Source organism: Ailuropoda melanoleuca, chromosome 7 (genome assembly GCF_002007445.2).
Source record: "Ailuropoda melanoleuca isolate Jingjing chromosome 7, ASM200744v2, whole genome shotgun sequence".
NCBI lineage: Eukaryota > Metazoa > Chordata > Mammalia > Carnivora > Ursidae > Ailuropoda > Ailuropoda melanoleuca.
In genome coordinates this window covers 70,716,033-70,738,715 of record NC_048224.1, presented here as the reverse complement: position 1 = coordinate 70,738,715, position 22,683 = coordinate 70,716,033, and the positions used below count along the sequence as shown (strand labels likewise).

At 35.9% G+C, this 22,683-nt stretch overlaps 1 protein-coding gene across 4 annotated transcripts in view; it reads left to right on the top strand.

Moving 5' to 3' along the window:
• Positions 1–22,683, top strand: part of KATNAL1 (katanin catalytic subunit A1 like 1) — a 92,190-nt gene that overhangs the window by 20,898 nt on the left and 48,609 nt on the right. For all 4 annotated transcript variants that reach the window (XM_034665032.1, XM_011219125.3, XM_011219126.3 and 1 more), the window contains 2 exons: positions 444–604; positions 19,571–19,739. In XM_034665032.1, the coding sequence (XP_034520923.1) occupies positions 444–604; positions 19,571–19,739 (330 nt within the window). The remainder of the gene's footprint in view (positions 1–443; positions 605–19,570; positions 19,740–22,683) is intronic.

The window sequence follows — 22,683 nt, the reverse complement described above, 5'->3', positions numbered from 1 at the left end:
TTCCATTTTGAAAAATATATAACTACTTCCCCTACAAAAAAGTATATAATGTATTTTTTTCAATCCAGTTCCTGCCCTCCTATCTATATTACTTTAAATAGCTTTGTTTTTTTAATGCTTTAATGACTCATTTTGCATACTTTGAGTGACATTGAGAAAATGTGCATTTTTTTTTTTAAAGACTTATTTATTCGAGAGAGAGAGCGAGCGCGTAAGCCGGAGGAGCAGAGGGAGAAGGAGAGAGAGAATCTCAAGCTGACTCCTGAAATGAGGCTCAGGCTCAATGACCCTGAACTCAGGACCTGAGCCGAAACCAGGGGTGGGACACTCAACCCATGGTGCACCGAGGCACCCTGAGAAAACTTGCATTCTATAGCAATTTATTATTTGCCATCCATATAAACTTTAAACAGTTTCCAGCATAAAGGTTATTTTCTTTTAAGGTTCGGCAGGAATTACTGGAAGAATATGAACAAGTTAAAAGTATTGTCAGCACTTTGGAAAGTTTTAAAATTGACAAGCCCCCAGATTTCCCTGTGTCTTGTCAAGATGAACCATTTAGAGATCCTGCTGTTTGGCCACCCCCTGTACCTGCAGAACACAGGTAAATGGGACTTTATATTCTCTTTAGGTACTTTTAAGGTTAATTGATATTCAGTGTGAAAAGAATGAAGCTTTATTTGAATGAAGAATGAAAAAATATGTGGGGGAGTATGCAAATTTAATACTTTTTCACAATTTTCACACCGATAGGTTTAGAGTTTATTTTTGATATAGAAGTATATCATTTGTCATGTATCTTTTAGAATTTTTACTACTTTAAATCATAACAATAGAAATCTGCTAGTCCTAAAATTTATCAGTTAGATGAGATCTTTTAGATTTTCCATCAGCATAAAAACTTGGATGGCTTTTTTCCTTTAAAACGTTTTGGTTTAAAATATTCTAACAACTTTAGACGAAATGGGGGACAAATTGGATTCATCTGGTCAGGCCTACAGCCAGTTTCCAGAGTCATAGTGTAGAAGGAACCTTATCATTCCTTAAAAGTTAGAGGTCACATTCCCTCATGTGGCATATGAGGCTCTAAGTTTATCTCCCTGATGTGCAACCTACGCATCATCTACATTAAACCTCTTGCTGTTCTTTCCTGTCTTTTTGTTTTTGCACGGTCTAGTCTTTCTTCAGGGGAGTCCCGTGATCCCCATCTGAGCAACTCATATTCATTGTTCAGCTCAACTGTATTTTTTCTCTTCAGCCTTTCTCAGTTTGCTTAAACATAGCAGTTGGTTCATAGCAGTTACCATGTTGCATTTCTTTGTCTCTTCACAGAATTAGAAGCTTTGCTAGGGCAAAGCTTTTCCTTTTCTCGAAACAAAACAAATAATAACAAACTTTTATTGCTAACACAGTGTTTGGCACATAGTAGGCATTCAACCAACATTGAATGAATAATTCCATTAATTTCACAATGAGGAAACCGAGGCCCGAGAGACCCTGAACTATAAGTTACGCTAGGCCAGGATCCGAGTTTAGGGCTTTCTGGCTTTCAGTCCCCTTGATTGTGAAGTGGTATTGTGGCCAAAGTGTTGCATCATAGAAAATAAGTTCCCTTTGGTCAATAGCTGTGATCATGTGTTTAGCTTGTTGATCTCATGAAGTTTCCTAAAAGCATTTAAAGAACTGTGAAAAGTGGTTAATTTATTCCTTCAGGGTTTTTTCCACCAAGTTACAGATAATTTTATGATTCCCATTATAAAAATACTAGATGATGATTCTTTTCTAAGGTCTACAACAATACAGCCCTTTTCACGGATGTAACCACCTTCAGGTGTTTTATATTAAGGTCGCTAACCATTATCTTCTCAAAAGGCAATGTTTTAGGAGTCGTGGATTTGGTACCATGGAAGTTCCAAAGTAAATACCGAGAAAAAGAAATATTGGCATTTTGATTTATTAGAACTTGAAAATTTTGTGTATGTATGTGTCATAAAATACCTTAGTTTTTTCTGAAAGTCATTAATTCAGAAATATACTTCTAGTTTACAGCTAAAAGCTGACAATAACTTTATTTACAGTTGACATATAACATTATGTGAGTTAAGGTGTGCAGTGTTTTGATTTGAGATATATATAGATTTATGGCAATTTGATTACCATGGTAGCATTAGCTAACACCTCCATCATGTCTTGTTATCATTTCTTTTTTCTTTTTTTTCTGGTGGGAACAATTAAGATCTAGTCTCTCAGCACCTTTGAAAGTTATAATACAGTATTATTGTATATTATCTCTATACTGTGTGTTAGATTTCCAGGACTTACTTATCTACTAATTGCAACTTTGTACCCTTAAACATATTCCCAATTCTCCTCAGCCCCTGGTATTTAACTCTCTGTTGTTACAATTTTGTTTTTTTGTTTTGTTTTGTTTTTTTAATAACAATTTATTATGTTAGTCACCATACAGTACATTCTTAGTTTTTGATGTAATGTTCCATGATTCATTATTTGTGTATAACACCCTACAATTTTGTTTTTTTTAGATTCTACATATAAGTGAGATCATATAATATTTGTCTTTGTCTGACTTATCTCACTTAGCATAATGCCCTCAAGGTCCATCCATGTTGTTGAAGATGGCAGAATTTCTTTCTTTCTCATGACTGAATAATATTCCATTACACATACATATATGTATATGTATATATACAATAATATGTAATGTGTATGTACATAGGCATATATACATATATGTGATGGGATATTATTCATTTTACCTCTTTATTCATTCATCTGTTGATAGACACTGTATGTTGTATGTTTCACCTCTTTATTCATCCATCTGTTGATAGACATTTAAATTGTTTTCATATTTTGGCTATTGTGCATAATGCTGCACTGAACATGGGAGTGCATGTATCTCTTCCATATCATGTTTTCATTTTCTTTGAATATATACCCAACAGTGGAATTGATGGATCATTTGACAGTTCTATTCTTAATTTTTTGATGAACCTCCATACTGTTTTCTATAGTGGCTGAACCACTTTGCATTCCCACTAACAGTGAACAAGGGCTCTCTTTTTTCCACATTCTTGCCAACACTGTCCTCTTGTCTTCATGATGATAGCCATTCCAACTGTGGAATTTCTGTACCTGTGGGCCATTTTGGATGTCTCCTTTGGAAAAATATCTATTTGGTTCCTCCGCCCATTTTTTAATTGTATTTTGTTGTTGTTGTTGAATCACATGAGTTCTTTATATATTTTGGGTATTAACCTCCTTATCCGATATATGTTTTGCAAATATTTTTTCCCATTCAGAAGGTTGTCGTTTCCTTTTTTGATTGTTTCTTTTGCTGTGCAGAAGCTTTTTATTTTTATTTATTTTTATTTTTTTATTATAATAATATTTTTTATTATATTATGTTAGTCACCATACAGTACATCCCTGGTTTTTGATGTAAAGTTCAGTGATTCATGTTGCGTATAACACCCAGCGCACCATGCAATACGTGCCCTCCTTACTACCCATCACCAGCCTAATCCCATTCCCCCACCCTCCTCCCCTCTGAAGCCCTCAGTTTGTTTCTCAGAGTCCATAGTCTCTCATGTGAAGCTTTTTATTTTGATGTAGACTCACTTGATTCTTCCTTTTGTTACTTGTGCTTTTGATGTCATACCCAAAATATCATTGCCAAGACCAATGTCAAGGAGTTTCTTTTTTTTTTTTTTTAAAGATTTTATTTATTTATTTGTCAGAGACAGAGAGAGGGAGTGCATGAGCGGGGGAGGGGCAGAGGGAGAAGCAGGCTCTGCCCTGAGCAAAGAGCTTGATGTGGGACTTGATCCCAGGACCCTGGGATCATGACCTGAGCTGAAGGCAGATGCTTAACCGACTGAGCCACCCAGGCATCCCAAGGAATTTCTTTCCATGTTTCTCTTCTAAGAGTTTTATGATATCAAGTCTTACATTTAAGTCTCTTAAACTTGAACTTTTCAAGTTCATTTTTGTGACTGGTGTAAGATAGGGGTCCAATTTTATTTTTCTGTTAGTGGTTATCTAATTTTCTCAACGCTGTTTGTTGAAAAGACTATTCTCTCCCCATTGAGTATTCTTGACTCTCTTGTCAAATATTAGTTGACCATAAATACAGGGGTTTATTTCTGCATTTTCTTTTCTGTTCCATTGGTGTCCATATGTGTTTTTATGCCAGTACTGTATTGTTTTAATTACTGAAGCTTTGTAGTATAGTGTGAAATCAGGAAGTGTGATGCCTCTGGCTTTGTTCTTATGATTGTTTTGGCTATTTGGGGTCTTTTGTGGTTCCATACAAATTTTAGAGTTGTTTTTTTTTTTCTATTTCTATGAAAAATGCCATTGGAATTTTGACAGGGATTGTTGTGTTGAATGTGTAGATGGCTTTGGGTAGTATAGACATTTTACCAGTATTAATCTTCTGATCTGTGAACATGGGATATCTTTCCATTTGTGTTTTCTTCAATTTCTCTCATTAAAGTTTTGTGTTTTCAGTGTACAGATCTTTCACTTATTTGGCTAAATGTATTCCTAAGTATTTTATTGTTTTTGATGCTGTTGTGAATGGGATTGTTGTCTTGCTTTTCACATGTTTCCTTGTTAGTGTACAGAAGCACAACTGACTTCTGTATGTTGATTTATATCCTTCAACTTTACTGAATTTGTTGATTAGTTCTGAGAGAATTTTGGTTGAGTCTCTAGGGCTTTTTATGTGTAAGATCATATCATATGCAAATAATGACAACTTTTGCTTCTTCATTTCTGATTTGGATGCCTTTTATTTTTTTGTCTTGCGTAAGTGTGCTAGCTAGGACTTCCAGCACTATGTTGAGTAAGAATGCTGAGAGTGGGCACCCTTGTCTTATTTCTTATCTTAGAGCAGAAGCTTTCCATTTTCACTTTTAAGTATGATGTTATTTGTGAGCTTACTTGTGTGTGGCCTTTATTATGTTGAGGTATGTTTCTTCTATACCCAATTTGTGGAGGGTTTTTTTTTTTTTAAATCACAAAGGGCTGTTGTATTTTGTCAATTTTTTTTTGCATCTATTGAGATGTTCATATGATTGTTTTTTATTCTGTTAACGTGTTATATCACATTTATTGATTTCTGTATGTTGAACCACCCTGATGTCCCAGGGATAAATCCCATTTGGTCATGGTGTATAATCCTTTTAAGGTATTTTTGAATTCATATTCAATGGGAATATTTTACTAATACTTTATTAAGAATTTTTGTATTCCTGAGTGCCTGGGTGGCTTGGGTGGGCTCCCTGCTCAGCACGGAGTCTGCTTCTCCCTCTCCCTCTGCCCCTCATGCCACCCCCCCACTCATCTGCTCTCTCTCTCTCAAATAAATAAATAAAATCTTTAAAAACAAAGAATTTTTGTATTCCTTAGGGATATCAATCTATAGTTTTCTTGTAGTATTCTTATTCCATGAAATAGCTACGATTATTGTTTGCCCATATTACTATTACTAACTTATTATTATGAACCCCATTTGCAGCTGAAAAAATTTAAGCTTACAGAGTTTGTTATTTTCTCAAAGTCATCTGAACAAGTAAGTGGCAGAATCAGGATTTAAACCCAAATCTTCTCAACTTATTTATATCCACTTTACTGCATTACTTTCCTACACATATTCAGTGGTATCTGTGGGTTTTAATGTACATCTATATATCCTAATACATATATAGATCTATTATCTACTTGATTAAATTCTTATTAGAGGTTGTAAGAGAATAAGGAAGCTGAAAATACTTAATGAAATAAGTATTGGTACTTTAAATATAAATTTTTTTTCTTTGGGAACACCACACTGAAATTACAGTGTGAATCAGTAGGAAAATAAAATTTAGCTTGTTTTGAATAAAATGTTTCTGGGATGCATCTGATGTATTTGGCATTAGCTACTAATTTGGTAACCTTGCTTTCGGGTCTGTCCTTTTCACTTAATGGACTTTTAACACAAAACTTCTCTATCCCTCTTTCTGCACACCAACATAATCTGTAGACTGTGGTCTCCAGCAGTGGTTTGCCACATTATTTCGACTTATACCTTATATGTCATGCCTCTGCTGAGTTTAATCAGGATCCTGTTTTAAATCACCAGCAGCCGCTTGGATAAATCAAAACAATCTTTGAAAATGAATTAGATTCAGTGTCTTAAATGTGAGGAAATGGAGCTACAAACAGTTTATGATAGGAGATAGTGGCAGTATTAGAACTAAACTCCAGAGAGATGAAGCCTCCAGATCATTTTTAGTGTCCTAAGTTAAAGGGTATTTTGTATTAAGTTCCTTATAATATTTTCCATGTAAGTTTACTAAGTACATCCTCTTTATTTTTTAAATTTTATTTATTTGAGAGAGAGAGAGAGAACAAACAATGGCGAGGGGCAGAGAGAGAGGAAGAAGCAGACTTCCCGCTGAGTAGGAAGCCCCATGTGGACTTGATCCTGGGACCCTGGGATCATGACCTCAGCTACAGCAGATGCTCAAGTGAATTCTCTTTAAAGAGACTATTTGAAAATGGTCTCTCCTAGTGAGATCTGAAGCAATGGAACAGATTTTCTGCATTGGAGCAATATTTGATATTGCATATATTCAATAAACTATTCTTTATTCAACTTAAAAAATTAATGTGTTACGTCTTTTTAAGTTACAGCTTTTGGGACAGATGGCAGTAAAAATAGGATCCACAAGCCTGAAAGTAATCATTTGGCTATTTCTGTATAGGTAAAATAGAACTCTAATAGGCCTTCCAATGCTTTTTTATCTGGAACCAAGGGAAAGGGCATAATGTGTTTCCCTGTACGTAGAAATAGTAAGATTGTTTTTTATCCAGTTTGTGCTATTCTGTAGAATTTCAGCAAAGAGGAAATTTTTATTGACTTGGTATTAAAGTTGTTGCTTTGTTTCTTTGGTACCCAAATAGATTAAGTTACTGTTAGTATTTTAGGTCCCAATTTGCAGTGGAAAAAGTTCAAGTAAGGCCAATGTCAAGTACTGATAGAGAGTAGACTACCATCTCATCTTTATAGGCATTTCATACAGGCTCTTGCCTGTTATTTTCCTGGGATTAAGAGGCAGGAGAGCAAGTTTTCTGTGTGTGTTTTTGTTTTTAACCGTTCCACCACTAATTGAGTAGTCCTCCAAGTTAAGTTCCCTTCTCCTTGCCTCATTGTCTCCCCTATAAAATGTATATTATGATGAGATTGTTTTGTAAAATTGTTTTGAAGTCTTAGGAAGAAAAACACTGTCATTGATATATCCAACATATATTTTATGAACATTCATCATATGCTAGTCATGATCTTTGGCCTTGTGGAAAGTATAAAGGTGATAGACACCCCCACAGACCTTGGCATCCAGAAACCAGTAAGAGAAAATGCAGGCATCCTGGAAAGCTTGAGCTAGGATGCTGGCACCTATTATATCCCAAGTGCTGTGTCATATATGCCAGTACTATGCTGGGGATGTGGTGGGATTCGGAAATGGACACAGTCCTTGCCCTCTTAAGCATATGGTCTTGTAAAATGTGTGTGAGAACCATTAGTGAGGCAGAATGGATAAGATTTGAAATAGAGAGAGAGGATTAATGAAATAAAGAGAACTGAGAGAAAAATTGGAGTAGATGATTAAATTTCTTGATCAAGCTGTTTAATAGGAACTGGAAATGAGAACCAGAACTTAGGAGACACTGGGGTTAGTGTTAGTAATTTAGGAATCATCAGCAAGTAAGGAATTTTAAGATGGAAAGTTTAATGTCTTTATATGGTGGAATAGGTTATTTGTCTAATATGATTGGCAGGTTTGAGATTATACTCATTTTAAAAAAAAGTTCTAGAGTCCTATTCTCTTCCAAAATTCTGTTTCTGGAGGATGGAGTGGACTTTCTTTTTAGATTGTGGGTAGAATACAGCTAACAGTGTTGATTAATCACAATAACTGACATTTATTGAGTTCCTAATTGTGAATCAGGTACTGTGCTAACAAACTCTTCACATGCTTTATTTCTTAATTCTCACAACCATCCTCTAAAATAGATACTATTATTATCATCTCTTATTTTTTTTTAGAGAAGAAATTGAGGATTCATGATTCTATTAAGCAACTTTATCTAATTCTGCATGTAGGTAAAGTAAGATAAGGATTTGAAAATTGTATTGGATTTAGCAACGTGGAGTTCATTGGTGGTTGTGATGAATAGTTTTCTGGAATGGTAGTGAATAATGGAGTGGGTTCAGAGAATGGGAAGAGAGGAACTGAAAACAATGAGTATGTGCAGTACTTTCACTGAGTCTTGCTGACAAGGGGAGCAGAGAAATTGAGTGGTAGTTGGGGAAGACGCAGAGTCAAGACTTGAATCTGGGGATGTACTGTATGGTGATTAGCACAATATAATAAAATAAAATTAAAAAAAAAAAAAAAAAGACTTGTTTTAGAGAGGAGAGAACCGGCAGGGTGTTTGTAGGCTGGCGAGCATGCTGCAGGGGAGGGGGAAACCGTTGATGCCAGGGACGGAGGGGACGACATCAGGGGCAATGTGCTGGAGTGACAAGGGGAGATGGGGTCTAGTGTACAAGTGCAGGTGATTCAGAGTAACTGGAGGGAAGGCCTGTTGTTACATAGGGTATGGATGTAGAGAAGTGGGTAGATACAGAGGAGAGCATTTGTAGTTCTCTTCTGGTTATTTCAACGAGGTGGGGAAAAAAGCAAGCAAAGTCATTTAAGAGTGAGGATAGAGGGAGCAGATGTTTTCCAGGGTCTAAATTCTGATCAAATTATCCTAAGGGTGAGAAGTCATTTCTTTTGGCTATTTTATATTATTTTGTTTCTTTTGTGTAAGTTTTCTCTAGGGAGCATTTGTCTTATTTCGTAGAACTCAGTCACTCATTTGAAGTTTTTGTTTTGGAATTCTAGATATTTATTACAGTAAGTGCCTAAAAACTTGGTGTTTCTACCATTTTTTTTTTATGTTACAGAAAAGACAACTGAAAGATAGAAATTTTAATTCATTAGAGATAAACTAAGGAGTGAGAACAAGATAGTGGTAAGTCAGAATGAAATCCTAACACATTACTTTTAAATTTGGGAAAAATCTTTGCCTCACTGCACTTGAGCTGCTGTCAGTCCCCCTCTTTTCTCCTTTGGCAAATTACTGTCATGTGTACTGTACCCGTATCACCTTTCATGGCCATGCTTTCCGGAATAACTAGAGATCCTGGATCTCCATCGTTGTGGTATCGGGACTGAATTCTTGAAGATTACTTCCTAATTTAATAATGGAATGCCTATTCTCAAGACTTACTGTATTTAACTTATGTAACATTTGGTAATGTTTACCATCTTTTTCCTTGGAACTTTCTTCTTAGGGCTTCTGTGACATTACAGCATTCCTTTTTCTTTTTTGATTGTTGCCTCTTCTCTTTCCATTATCGCTGACTCTTATTCGCTAGTCCCCATCCTTCTGCTTTTTCTATATTCAGTTCAGCTCAACATACCCAGAACCCACTGTGTACTAGGCACTATAGATGCAAAAAATAGGAGGAAGATTCCTCCCCTTCAGGAGCTCAGATTCTAGGAAGGCTGTTTTCTTTGCCAGGAGCTTAATAATTAGCCAGACTTTGAGGGTTCATCCTAACTTTGTCACTTAGTATCTGTGAAGACAAGCTATTCAGTCTTTTCCTCATTTTCCTCCTCTGTAAATTGGGGATCAATGCTACAGTTATCTTGTGGGTTTATTTTGAGAACCGCATGATTGAATACAAGTAAACTGTAAAGAACAGCAAGGCACATTTGATGTGCTCAAAAAATATTTGTAGTTTTCGTCGCCCATTCCCCTAGCCCTTACCCCAACCCCACTAGGCATTCAGATGACTAATGTCCTCACCTTATGTAGGTCTTTGTTCAAATGTCACCTAGAAATTCTTACCTGACCACCTTATTTATAATAGCTATCCCCTTAGGGGGATGGGCAAAATGGAGAAAGGGAAGTTGGAGGTACAGGCTTCCATTTATATAGTGAATAAGTCATCAGGATGAAATGTAATAACGCATAGGGAATATAGTCAGTGGTATTGTAATAGCTTTGTGTGGTGATAGGTGGAAGCTACACTTGTGAGCACAGCATAATGTAGAGAGATGTTGAATCACTGTGTGTTACATGTGAAACAAATGTTATGTGTCAACTGTACTCAAAAATTTAAAATATAATTTACCCCCTCACTTGTCATCACTCTGTCCCCTTACTCTGCTTTATTTTTCTTCATAATACTTACTGCTACCTGATATTATAGTCTGTGTTTATTGTTTATCATCCTTACTACCTTGCAAGCTCAGTAAGGTCAGGGCCTTTGACTTTTTACTGCTTGTACCCTCAACAGGAAGAATAGTGCTCAGCACAGTGTAGGCATTCAATAAGTATTTGTTGAATGAATGAGTGAATAAAATTCTTATTTAGGTTTATTCATGTGTTTACGAAGTGTTCTGTTCACCATTCCTTGCATTTCACTCTTTCTAGATTCCATTTCTTCTTTGCTGGAGTATATCCTTTAGTAGTTCTTACACACATCTCTCTTAGTGGTAAATCCTCAATTTTTGTCTCAAAATATCATTATTTTCCTGTCACTTTTAATAGAACACCAGATTGGCAGTTATTTATTCTTTCTGTTTTGAAGGTGACATCAATAGTAGTTTTATTTTTATCTTCTGGCTTATATCATCAGCCTAACTATAGATAGATAACTTATCTTTTCTCTCCCATTGTTTTCCTGATTTTGTTCTTGTCTTTGGTGTTAAGCAGTTTTGTGATGACTTATCTAAGTGTGAATTTATTTTTACTTACACTACTTCAGACTTGCATTTCTTTTGTTTCAAATTCTTCATGGTTTTAAAAAACATCTTAAACATTCATTTTATATTCTATAACTGGTAGTTCTATTATCCGAAGTTATTGAGAGTTTTATCTTTTTTTTTTTTTAAATTTCTAATGGCTCTTGTTTGTGGTAAAGTTGAGTGTCTCTTCAAGGTTTTAGTCATTCTAAGGTCTTGTTAAGGGGATGTCATTCCTGAGAGGTTCTGTGTTTGCTTCAGCCAGGTGCCCTGGGATGTCACCTGCCCAGGACCACTTTTAGGTACATTTCTTTGCCTAAGGTAGTATAAAACTGAGTCTCAGATCACGTGACAGCAGGCCCTTAGTTACTGTTTCTAGGGGAGACATTGGCCTCACTCCACAGATAACGGAACATAGGCCCAGATAAACAGATGTACTTGTTCTCCCACATATGTGTTTTAAATTCAACCCTTTCACTGAGGTTGTAGCCCTTTGACAGTGCTGGCTGTATGTGATAGTCTCGGTTCCAGCTTCTTTGATTGGTGTGGGCCTAAGGCCTTGTCTCAGGTCTTCCTTTGTGGTCATTAAACTTTAGGCCCTTAGGTGTGTGAGGCCTGGAAACTCTAAAGGACTGCCATGCCATCAACTTTCTTTTATTTATTTTTTGGCCATTAGGCATTTCTCTTACCCTCTAGTAAGCTCCCCTATGTTTATAGAAGGATATTTGTTACATTTTATCCAGAATTCCTACTTTTAAAAAAATATATATTTCTATTATTATAAGTTCTTGAAGGTCTTATCCTACAGTTGGTTGACTTTGAGGACTCTTGTTTCTAGTTTAGTGAGGAACTCCTCAGCAAGGCTTTAGTTGTAGGATTTATGTGCGGACAGAAATGGATGTCCAGTATAATTCTTAAAATATGGATATGTTTTTAGCTAAATTTTAAGCCTCTTGGATGCAGGGGCCATCTCATTTGTTTTTTGGGCATCTCATTTGTTTTTTGTGTCTGCACGTTTTCAGAATAAGAATAATCTTAGGACTTGACTGCACACTAGACAAAGAACTGTGAGATATCTAAAGTTCAACTGTTATTATTTTAACATTTGTAGAAGTTGTGTAGCCTTTATACCCTGTAAGAATGCCATTGTCCATTCTAGTTTTAAGGTCTTAAGAGTTAGGCAGAAAATAAATATTTTAAGGTTTTCAAGTTTAAAAGTCTTTAGGGTTACATGGAAAACACAGGCTTGTGTATCTTTAGATAAAGAAGAGCAAGTTACAATCAAGTAATGAAACTTCCTGAGAGTGGTGGAATTCTACCATTAGGCTAATGAATCAGTAATGTTATCATCCCCTCTCCCCCACCTTTGAAGAGATAGAATGACAGGCTAGCAACTTTAAATAAGGATTAGTGTATCCCATCAGAATTGCTGACAAAATTTCATTACCCTCCTAGCTCTCTGGTTGTAGATAATATCAAAATGTTAAGAAGGCAACCCCCATGGTATTAAATAGGATTGTGTGATATTTGGTGTGAGAATGTCAGTAGCTCCAGATCTCATACCAGCTGAAATTTCTGGTTAAATGTTACCTTGGTTAACTTGGATGATAATTGTCTTCTGTAGTGGCTAAGCATCTTTCAACTCTAGGAAGATTTAGAATTAAGAGTAGAAATGTCTAAGAGAATCAAAGCTGCAGTAATATTTTTCTGTTAAGGGATATGTGCATATTTGTTATGGTTAGTGAGGGTGGTAAGCATGCAATTCCAACTTAAAATGTATTTTGGAATAATAGAAATATAATAATAATAGGAGATATAATAATAGAGGTTTAGGCTTATCTTAAGTCTAATTTACTAGGTTTATAAAAATAATTTATATGTAAATTATTATGCTTTATTGAGTAAGGCAGTTGAGGAACTAAGAAGGAAATAAAATATATTACATTTATAAATGTAGGTAAAAAAATTTGGTGGCATTTAATTAACCAGCTATGAAATGGGACAAAACATGCAAAAGCGTCTGTAAGATGACTTCTAAAATCTGCCACTCTTGTGCATAGGAAAAGATTTATAAGTTGAATCTAAAAGCTTTAAGGAATAACTGAATTTTTGCATTTTTTAACTTTAGTAAGTTGAGTATTTTAAAAATCAAAGTAAGCTTCTGAAGAGTACAAAAATTACCCTTGTGGATACAAAACAGTTCATATCAGCATGACCTATATAGTATTCAATGTATTTCTGGATGTGATTGATTTGTTTGTTAGATAATGAAGGAAGACTTAATATGGGCTTTCATATTGTATAGCATACTGTCTTACATTCATTAAGGTTTCAGATATTTATTGAAAAAATTAATATTTTGAACAGATTCCTGAATATATCATAATAAAATACTCGTTTTTAATTTGATAGCAAACAACTAAAATTTCTAAAGTTTTTTTTGGGAACTGGAACTTATCATTAAAGGTTAACTTTTGTGAAGTCACTTGATTTACGCAGAAGATGTCACTGCAATTCAGTAGGGAAAGTGACAAGAAAAGTCTTGTCACTAAATGCTTCTGGATTAATTGAATATTTATTGGGGGGGAACCTGGACCCCTCCTACCTCACACTGTATAGAAAAATTAATTTAGAATAGATCATTACCTAAAATGCAAAAGGTAGAAAGAATATGCTTCAGAAGAAAAGGAAAGAATATTATCCTGTTCTTGGGGTTGCAAAGATTTATTAAACTTGTCACTAAAGTATTAAAGACAAAAGACTGATAAATCAGAATTCTAAAACTATGAACTTCTCTTCATGAGGGGACACACCATTAAGAGTGTGAAAAGTCAAGTCATATACTGGGAGAAGATATTTGCAATGCATATATCTGACAAAGGACTTGTATCTAGAATATATAAAGAATGACAGTCAGTAAGAAAAAGTCAGACAACTGATTGAAAAAAAAAGTGGACTAAGCACTGGAATAACTAGTTACTCTGCAAAAGACCATGTTTACGTGGCCAATAAGTGTATTGTTGAAAAGATGCCCAACATCCATAGTCATTCAGGAAAGGTAAAGTAAACCCACAATGAGATACCATTACACCCCCACCAGAATGGCTAGGATGGAGCAACTGGACTCTCATACATTGTAGATGCGAGTGTAGAATGGCATCACCACTTTGGAAAACTGTTTGACTATATTTACTGAAGCTAATCTTACGTATACCTTATGATCCAGCAATTCTATTCCTGGGTACGTACTCCAAAGAAATTATGTTTACCATGAACATAATCCCCATATTCATAGAAGCTTTATTTTTTATTTTATTTTTTTTAAAGATTTTATTTATTTATTTGACAGAGAGACAGCCAGCGAGAGAGGGAACACAAGTGGGGGGAGTGGGAGAGGAAGAAGCAGGCTCCCAGCAGAGCAGGGAGCCCGATGTGGGGCTCGATCCCAGAACCCTGGGATCGCACTCTGAGCCGAAGGCAGACGCTTAACAACTGAGCCACCCAGGCGCCCCCATAGAAGCTTTAATAATAACCTCAAATAGAAAACAGCTTAAGTGCTCATCAGCAATAGAAAAGTTGTAATTATAGTTACACAATAGAATACTACACAACATCGAAGAAAGATAAACTCATGCTACATGCAGGAACATGGATGGATTTCATAGGTAATGTTGAAAGAAAGAAACCAAGTGCAAAGTATGGACTGTAGGATTCCGTTTCTCTGAAGCTGAAATAGGCAAGCCTAATCTGTGATAATAAGGTCAGAATAGTGCTGACCTTACTGGTTGATACTAAGAGAAACCATAAAAAAGCTTTCTGGGATATTGGGAAATGTTCTATGTCTTCATCTGCAGGTGCTTATGTGCTTTAAAATTTGTTGAGTTGTGTAATATATGTACATTTTACTGAACATATGTTATAACAATGAAAAATAGAGTCACAAATTTTATGAAGTATTATCATCTCCACCTACAGAGGAGGAACGTGAGGCTTATAGATGTTAAGTGATGGGCTTATATAATCAGTGATTGTGGGACCCGGGAGTAAAAAGGCACCCGGGTTTTCGGATTCTAAGTCTGATGCTGACAGATCACCATGCTGTTTCTCTGTGAAGGTAGTAATAGTGTTTGCAATGTTTTTATGTCAATATAACATCCAGCACAGTTCCTATACTTATTAGGTATATAAGAACTTTACTGATTTGAAAAAATAGCAGTCATAGTTTTTGATGAGAGTGGACATTAAAATTCTCCATCGTTGGGGCACCTGGGTGGCTCAGTCATTAAGCGTCTGCCTTCGGCTCAGAGAGTGATCCCGGCGTTCTGGGATCGAGCCCTGCATCGGGCTCTTCCACTGGGAGGCTTCTTCTTCCTCTCCCACTCCCCCTGCTTGTGTTCCCTCTCTCACTGCCTGTCTCTCTCTCTATCAAATAAATAAATAAAATCTTTAAAAAAATTCTCAATCATTAATGTTTAACTTCAAATCATAGGTCCTCTCATTTCTATTTAACCTTTGTTTTTTTGTCTCCTGATTTCTTAACAAGTTAATTTCTCTTGGACTCAGAAGTCTCATAAATTAACTCCAAGTTCTCATAGCAAAAGTATCATTGTGAACTACTTGGAACTTATGTTTCTTATATTTTTATCAGATAAGAGATGTTTCCCTGTTTATTTAATTCCGGAGTTATAGGTTATACATTAAATACAATGGCAAAATAAGATTATTTTTCTTTCTTTTCCAGAAGTTAACTTTAAGCCATCTGGCTTATGTTCTTGGGCATATCTAGGACCTGTTCTGAATTACTTACTCTTATACCAGAATTCTAACAATTATGAACAAAAAAATTTAGAATAATTAAGCAGAATGCTAGAAGAGATAGAGCTCAATAGATAGGAATCTTAAGAAGGAGCCTATATAACAATTGGAGAAACTTGTGTTAGTGTCTTACGCCCTGTTTCTTAATATGGTGTGGAATGAAGGGCCTCTTTGAAAGAGGCCTTTTTTCCCTTTGACTTCTGGAACCACAAAAGAGTGGTGCTATAATACAGACAGTTCTCTCTCTGTTGCCTGATGTTTTATGGAGGTTTGCCAGGCAGTAATCTAGTAGGTCAACTAAGGATGTGAACTCTGAGCCCATGTCACTAGGACATGTGTATTTCTGGAACATGACAAAAACTTTGTAGCAACTCTATAATTTCACTTTTTTAGGTGCTCAAATCTTTTACTTAGTGTTGTTGCAGTATAATCACATTTAAAGTTTTATTAACTACTGAGTAGATAATGTGAATAATTAAAATTTATGTAAGGTATAAGGAGTCACATTACAATAGCTTCTATGTACCCACCAAGGAGTTTAAGTTAAAGAACTGTACTATTACTTTGGAGACCCCCTATGAGCTCTTTGCATCTTATTTCCCTCCCTCTCCCCTTTCAGAGTAAGACACTTCCTGATCTTGGGATTTATTGTTTCCTTGCCTCTCTTTACTTTTAGTACATATATTTGTGTCCCCAAACAATATGCTATGTTGCATACTGTATGTACCCTTTGAAATTACTTTTTCACTCAACATAAGGGTCCTGAGATTCAGCTGTTGTTGTTGCATGTAGTTAAAATTCATGTTCACGTGTATATTGTATCTGTTATGTGCATATATAATAATTTATGTATCTGTTCTGATACCAGACATTGGGTTGTTTTCAGGTGTTTGCTCTTACAAGCAGTGCTGATAACATTTACATATAGTGTGTACATAAAATATGTAATATATATTACATATAATGTTTCGTATAATATTTACAAATAATAATAAAGTTAGTGTGGTTTAGAATGAGGAAATCCTGGGTTTTGGAGGAAATTAGGCTTATTTGCAAATGATGGAAAAAGGCCTATTCCTTCCCATTCCTAGAGGGAAATACAGGAGAACTGAGCACAGCGTAGGCCACCCAGTCTTTGATCTGCGGGTCTACCAGCTGTTCTCTCCATTTGGACTACTGCGAGCTAGTACAGTGTTGTCTTCTCTTTGACCAGTAGGGCAGAGGTTGATGATGCTGTGTAACCCTACTGACGTCTGTCTTTCAAAAGAGGCTAGTAAAAGAAGCCTTGAGACTTATTTTTTACCCAGCCTGGAAGCTGTCGCCGAGTCCTTAAATTGAAGCATGACATTGTGCAGTGACGCGCTAATGGAGGAAGTACAGAGCAGAATCAAGGATGTCCTTTGGGAAGTTGACAGAGTCGGTTACAAATGTAATGTCAACTTGCAGTGAGATGGAACTGAAGACTCACAGAGCACAGTGTCTTTCTGTGAGATGTGCGACTTGCCACAAGGCACAGCTGGCTCCCTGAGCAGTTTCATTCAGACCGTTTATGAGCCTATCAGAATATTGAGTGGCAGGACAAGGTCAGCAGCGGCAAGCGCTTGGAATGCTGCCTGTGGAAGAGCTTTGAAATAATTCTTCTCCCAGCACAGCTTTTCCTGAGCTGGATGCGTGTGCAAAATGGGCTACAGCAGGACTCCGAAGCGACTGTTAAACAGCAAGCCGAGGCAGGGAAAGCACAAGCTGAGGAGGCAGAAGTGTTTCAGGGTTCTCTACCATTCAGCCCTAAGCAGCGAGGCCTGGCGGGCAAGCCGAGCAGCTGAGAGCAGCCTGGCATGCAGCTGGAAGGGACGGGCTTGCTGTTGGGGAGCAAAAGCTTCAGGCCGGCTGTGTGTCTAAAAAGCAGGCCCACAAACAATGGCGGACTATTTGAATAGCAGGCGCAGCTGCTCACAGAAGGGCAAACTTGACGTGGGTTCTGTGTGGAGGAGATTGTTGCTCTCATTTTATTGTCTTCGGCCTTGCCCGTGGGTCTGATTCAGGAAAGACATTTATGCATGCACAAATCTATAAAAATAAAAGTCAAGTTCTGCTCTACTGCGTTCTGCTCCTTCATCAAAATAGAACAAAAGTTCAGTCAGAAAACAGTGGTTGCAATGAAATAGTAGGAATAGAGCACGTAACATTTTTAGTTCTTTTTAATCACTCTCATCACATTTTTATTTTATTGGCAGATGCTTAAGAGATTAATCATGCATTAGAACTAATACCACAGTAATATCTTTATATTTGAAAATGCCTTGTAGCCATTGTACTATACACGATTTTCCAGTTCCTTTTCTGTGATTTCTTTCACAAGATTGCTTATTCATCTTTGTCTCCTCCCAGGGCCTAGCAAACTAGTGGCCGCCATATACCTCCTAATAGGTGGTCAATAAATACTTGTTTAGATGGACTGGACTCCCAGGATTCCAATGTCAGTGTGTAATAACCCAATAGGCAGACATCCAGTTTTCACCAATTTCCCTCATCCTTAGCAGTTTCATGTGGTGGTCTAATTCCAACAGTCTGAAGATGCTCTGTTAGACCTGCTGTATGTCAACAGTCTTTCACCTTTGTTGCCTCGAGTTTGCATCCTTCCTGGCTTTTCATCTTATTTTCCTGTTTTGCTGGATTCCAAGTTATATACATGTGTCACTTCTGATATCAGGAAGAGAGACTCCATGATGAGTTAGATCAAGTAAAAGCCTGAAGTTGGAAAGGGATAATAATAGGTATGGCATATGGGTAAAAAAGGACTACGCATATGGGATCTGAAGGGCTACAAATATAAAGGCAGAATGGTAGAGAGAGAAAAGATAGGAAAACGAGGCAGAGATAGTTCAAGGAAGAAGAACTAAGATTAGGCACAGAGTCGATAGTGTCCCCCTAACACCCAGAGAGAGACCTGAAATACTGTGCTAAGAAATCTCAGAATTTTGCTCTTGACATGTTTCTTGTTACGTGAAATAAAATGTGGCACTTTGTGTGCATTGTTATATTTATATGTTTATCAAAACTTTTTAAAAGTTAGCATACGGCATTATATTAGTTTCAGGTATACAGCGTGATGGTTCAGTATTTTTATATATTGTGAAATGACCACCACAAGTCTAGTTAACATCCTTCATCATACATAGTCATCAAGGTTCTTAATTCACATGTGGGAGCCTATGTAATTTGAATGATCCTGTGATTTTTTTTTTTGACAGCGTCAAAGCATGAATAACATTTTCATACATAAATTAATTTGTATGTAAAAAGATTTATTGTTTAGTGCTACCGTTTACAATTTGGTGACTGAAATGTTGGATTTTCCAGTACGGAAGCAGAAGAAATCATTTTGATTGTCAATAAATTAATGAACTATGCAAATAGACATATTTTAAATTCCTATCCTTTCAGCTTTTAATGGTTTTGTAAAAATTGAAGTGTAATTGACATTTAATAAATGCTTTTTTTTTTTTAAAGTTACTTAGTTTTGGCTTAGGACAGTAATGAATAGAGTAATTGGCTTTCCATTACACTATTATTAGATGGAAATAATCTGTATTGCCCTCTATTGGTGATTAATCGTTATTTTTGACAAAATAATTGCTGTTATACATATTTATATGTGTTTAAAAATTGTGTCAACTGGTGTATTTTACAGAAAAGCGCTTATCTTTTTTTTTTTTTTAAAGGAAAGCACTTTTAAAAATTGACCTAATAGTTGTAGCCAGGAATTGGCAAAAGGGGAACAACTGAGATTTGGGGCTTCTTGATTTCATAGTTTTATTGACTAAAGTAGTTTGAAATAATTTTGCCTTTGATTAATTTTCATTTTAATTTTTTCTTGTCAGAGCTCCACCTCAGATAAGGCGTCCCAATCGAGAAGTAAGACCTCTGAGGAAAGAAATGCCAGGAGTAGGAGCCCGGGGACCTGTAGGCCGAGCACATCCTATATCCAAGAGTGAAAAACCCTCTACAAGTAGAGACAAGGATTATAGAGCAAGAGGAAGAGATGATAAGGCAAGACTCTCTTTATAACTCATTCCCTTGAAGCCCATGACTTTTGGTGCATATTATAATTTTTTTTGGCTTTTCAGGGTGCCCCGGTTTTGACGTGGAAAAGATTTTTTAAAAATCTGATTCAAAAACCTAAGCAGTCTTTGCATTTTGAAGGCCATTCTGCAATGCTAATAACCTCAGAAGTATATTTAAAAAAATGCACACACAGATCTTTAGTAAAATTAGGATCTTGGGAAGAAATATTCAAAATAAAGTTTTAAAACTTAAAATATATTTTAACAAGTATTCTAAATTAAAATGAACAGTAAATGAAAACCATTGTAGGGGAAAGACTTATAAAGATATAGATTTTTTCCTCTTAATGAGAGAATTTTCCTTGGTTGGGGTTCACTGTGTACATTTACTTTATCTGGGAAATTGATGGGTGAATGAACATAGTACTAGATGGAAATTCTGTACTGCCCTTAAAATGGATTTTAGATAATCTTACAGAGGAGGGAGCCAGCCAGGATGATCCGGCCCATCTTTTAGCCTTAATTTCAGTGAAAAGACAAAATTAGATTTTTAGTGATAGCATTTCCTGTTTCCACTGTAACATCATACATGAATGATGACTATTATTGAATTGCCTTGCCACCAAGAAGTTTTAAGTTTTCCTAGCTAGAGGTTCAGGGTATGTCCTCATGTTGATGCCATGACTTTATAATGAAAATATAACATCACTAATAGCAAGTTATCCTTTAAAATTCGATGCTATGTTTGAATATTTTTACCATGTATAATTTCAGTCAGATCAGGACTCTGCACAGGCCACCTTCCCAGGCCTTGTGCATATTTAATCTGTGGTAAAATAAAACTGCTGTTTTTTGAGTGTTTCTATTCATGAGATAGATTCAAAGATAGATTCTAGTTATTTTTTATAATTTGTCAGAGCTATTATTACCAAAAACAGGAAGTGATTCCATTTTTGATACTTGTTGGGATTCGTGAGGGGGCACTAATTAATGAATGAATTAATCATTCCTGCTAGTGAAATTGAACTGCTTTTCAACCATTATCAAAAACCATCTGAATAGATACTTAAAAATCGCTCTTATGTGTCATCTTTGTTTCTTCCCTTGTTCTTCATTTTTGTCAACTAACCTTGGTTTGCATTTTAGAGCATGAAGTAGGGGCTGAAGTTCAACCCTCACTCTGCTAGTAATTTTTAGGTAAACTTTTAGAACCAGGTGGGGAACTTTTAGTCTTTACCTTAATTTCATGTACCACAAGAGAATAATCTTGGTCATGGTTTATTGGATGCTTCCCTGCTAGGCGTCGTTCAGAGTGATTAGGCAGTAATTCAGGGAGCAGTCCCATGAAGTAGGTGGTCATCTTATAAATGAAGAAACTGAGGTAGAGAGCTGAAGTACCTAGTCCAAGGTCAGAGAGGAAGGAATGGAGCTTGGAATGGAATTTGTGAAGTCACAGATCTTTTTCTTCTTTATTTTAGGATTTTTTCATATTATGTAGTTGTCCCTACCAAACTAGATTAAAAATATGGATTGGATTTGAAAGGAGTCCCAGAACAATTAAATAAACGTTGATTTTTAAATGTGATTCGTAAGCAAAGAACAAAGCAATGAGGCAGCATTTGTTGAATGTCATATTTTTCTGAAGATTGCAAATTGTCTCTTAAAAAGTTCCAAATAATTTTCTAAATCTTATTCTTTCATTGACATGTAAGTACTCAGAATGTCACTGGAAAGTAAGCCCTTTATTTAAAAAACACTCTACAGTTGTTTGAAGATAAAAGATGTTTTCTGAGTCACTTTGGACACAAAAGGGACAACAATTTAGAAAAACAAACTCATGCAAAATTTATTAGAATTTGAAAAGTGTACTTGGTTGAGTTATGATTTAACGTAAGCACTCAAATGCCCATTGGAATACTAGTGTCCTTAAAATTCACTGAAGGCTGTGATAGGGTTTGAGGAAGTCTAGGTGGAACTGATAGATACCCACGGCCTTTGAATGCTAATTGGAAAATGAGTACCTTGTATTGGAGGCCTCCTCAGAGATATAGTAGTCCCCAGTGTTGTTGGTTTTTAAAATTAGTTTTGTGTATTGCAACCAGCTTAAAAAGAAAAGGAGAATAGAATAGAAAAGTCAGAATGCTTTAGTGATAGTAAGGACACTGTTATTTTGAAAAAAATATTTAGTTCTATGAATATATATAAAAAACTTAATCATATAATTATATATTAATATATAGTAGTAATGATTACAAATGAATTTATTATTTTGTGTATGGGTAAATGTTCAATAACTAGTTTTCTGAAAAAAGTGTGTGTATATACACGTTCATACATTATTATAAGTCTGACTGATATAAGGATGTATAGCACATAATTTACAAATAATTAAATATATAGTACTCTTTATTGTAAATTCCGTAGAGCAAATGGACTCTCACAGAATGCCTTCGCTGACTTTTGTTTGGCTCTTACATCTGTAGCCCAACCTATGGTTGCAATAAATTGAATAAAAATGTAGTTCTTTTTTTTTTTTTTTTAAAGATTTTATTTATTTATTGACAGAGATAGAGATAGCCAGCGAGAGAGGGAACACAGCAGGGGGAGTGGGAGGAAGAAGCAGGCTCATAGCAGAAGAGCCTGATGTGGGGCTCGATCCCACAACGCCGGGATCACGCCCTGAGCCGAAGGCAGACGCTTAACTGCTGTGCCACCCAGGCGCCCCTAAAAATGTAGTTCTGACACGAGTGTTGGTTGGTATTTTTTTTCCATTACTGAGTAAGATGAAAGTAAAACAGTAGAAATGCATGTTGGTACTTCACTCATTCATCAATTATTTGAGCAACTTTGATGAAGCAGTTAATAGTTTTCAAATACTGGAAAAATATTTCCTTAATTTTTGTGCTATTACAATGTAACAGCTGCAGAAA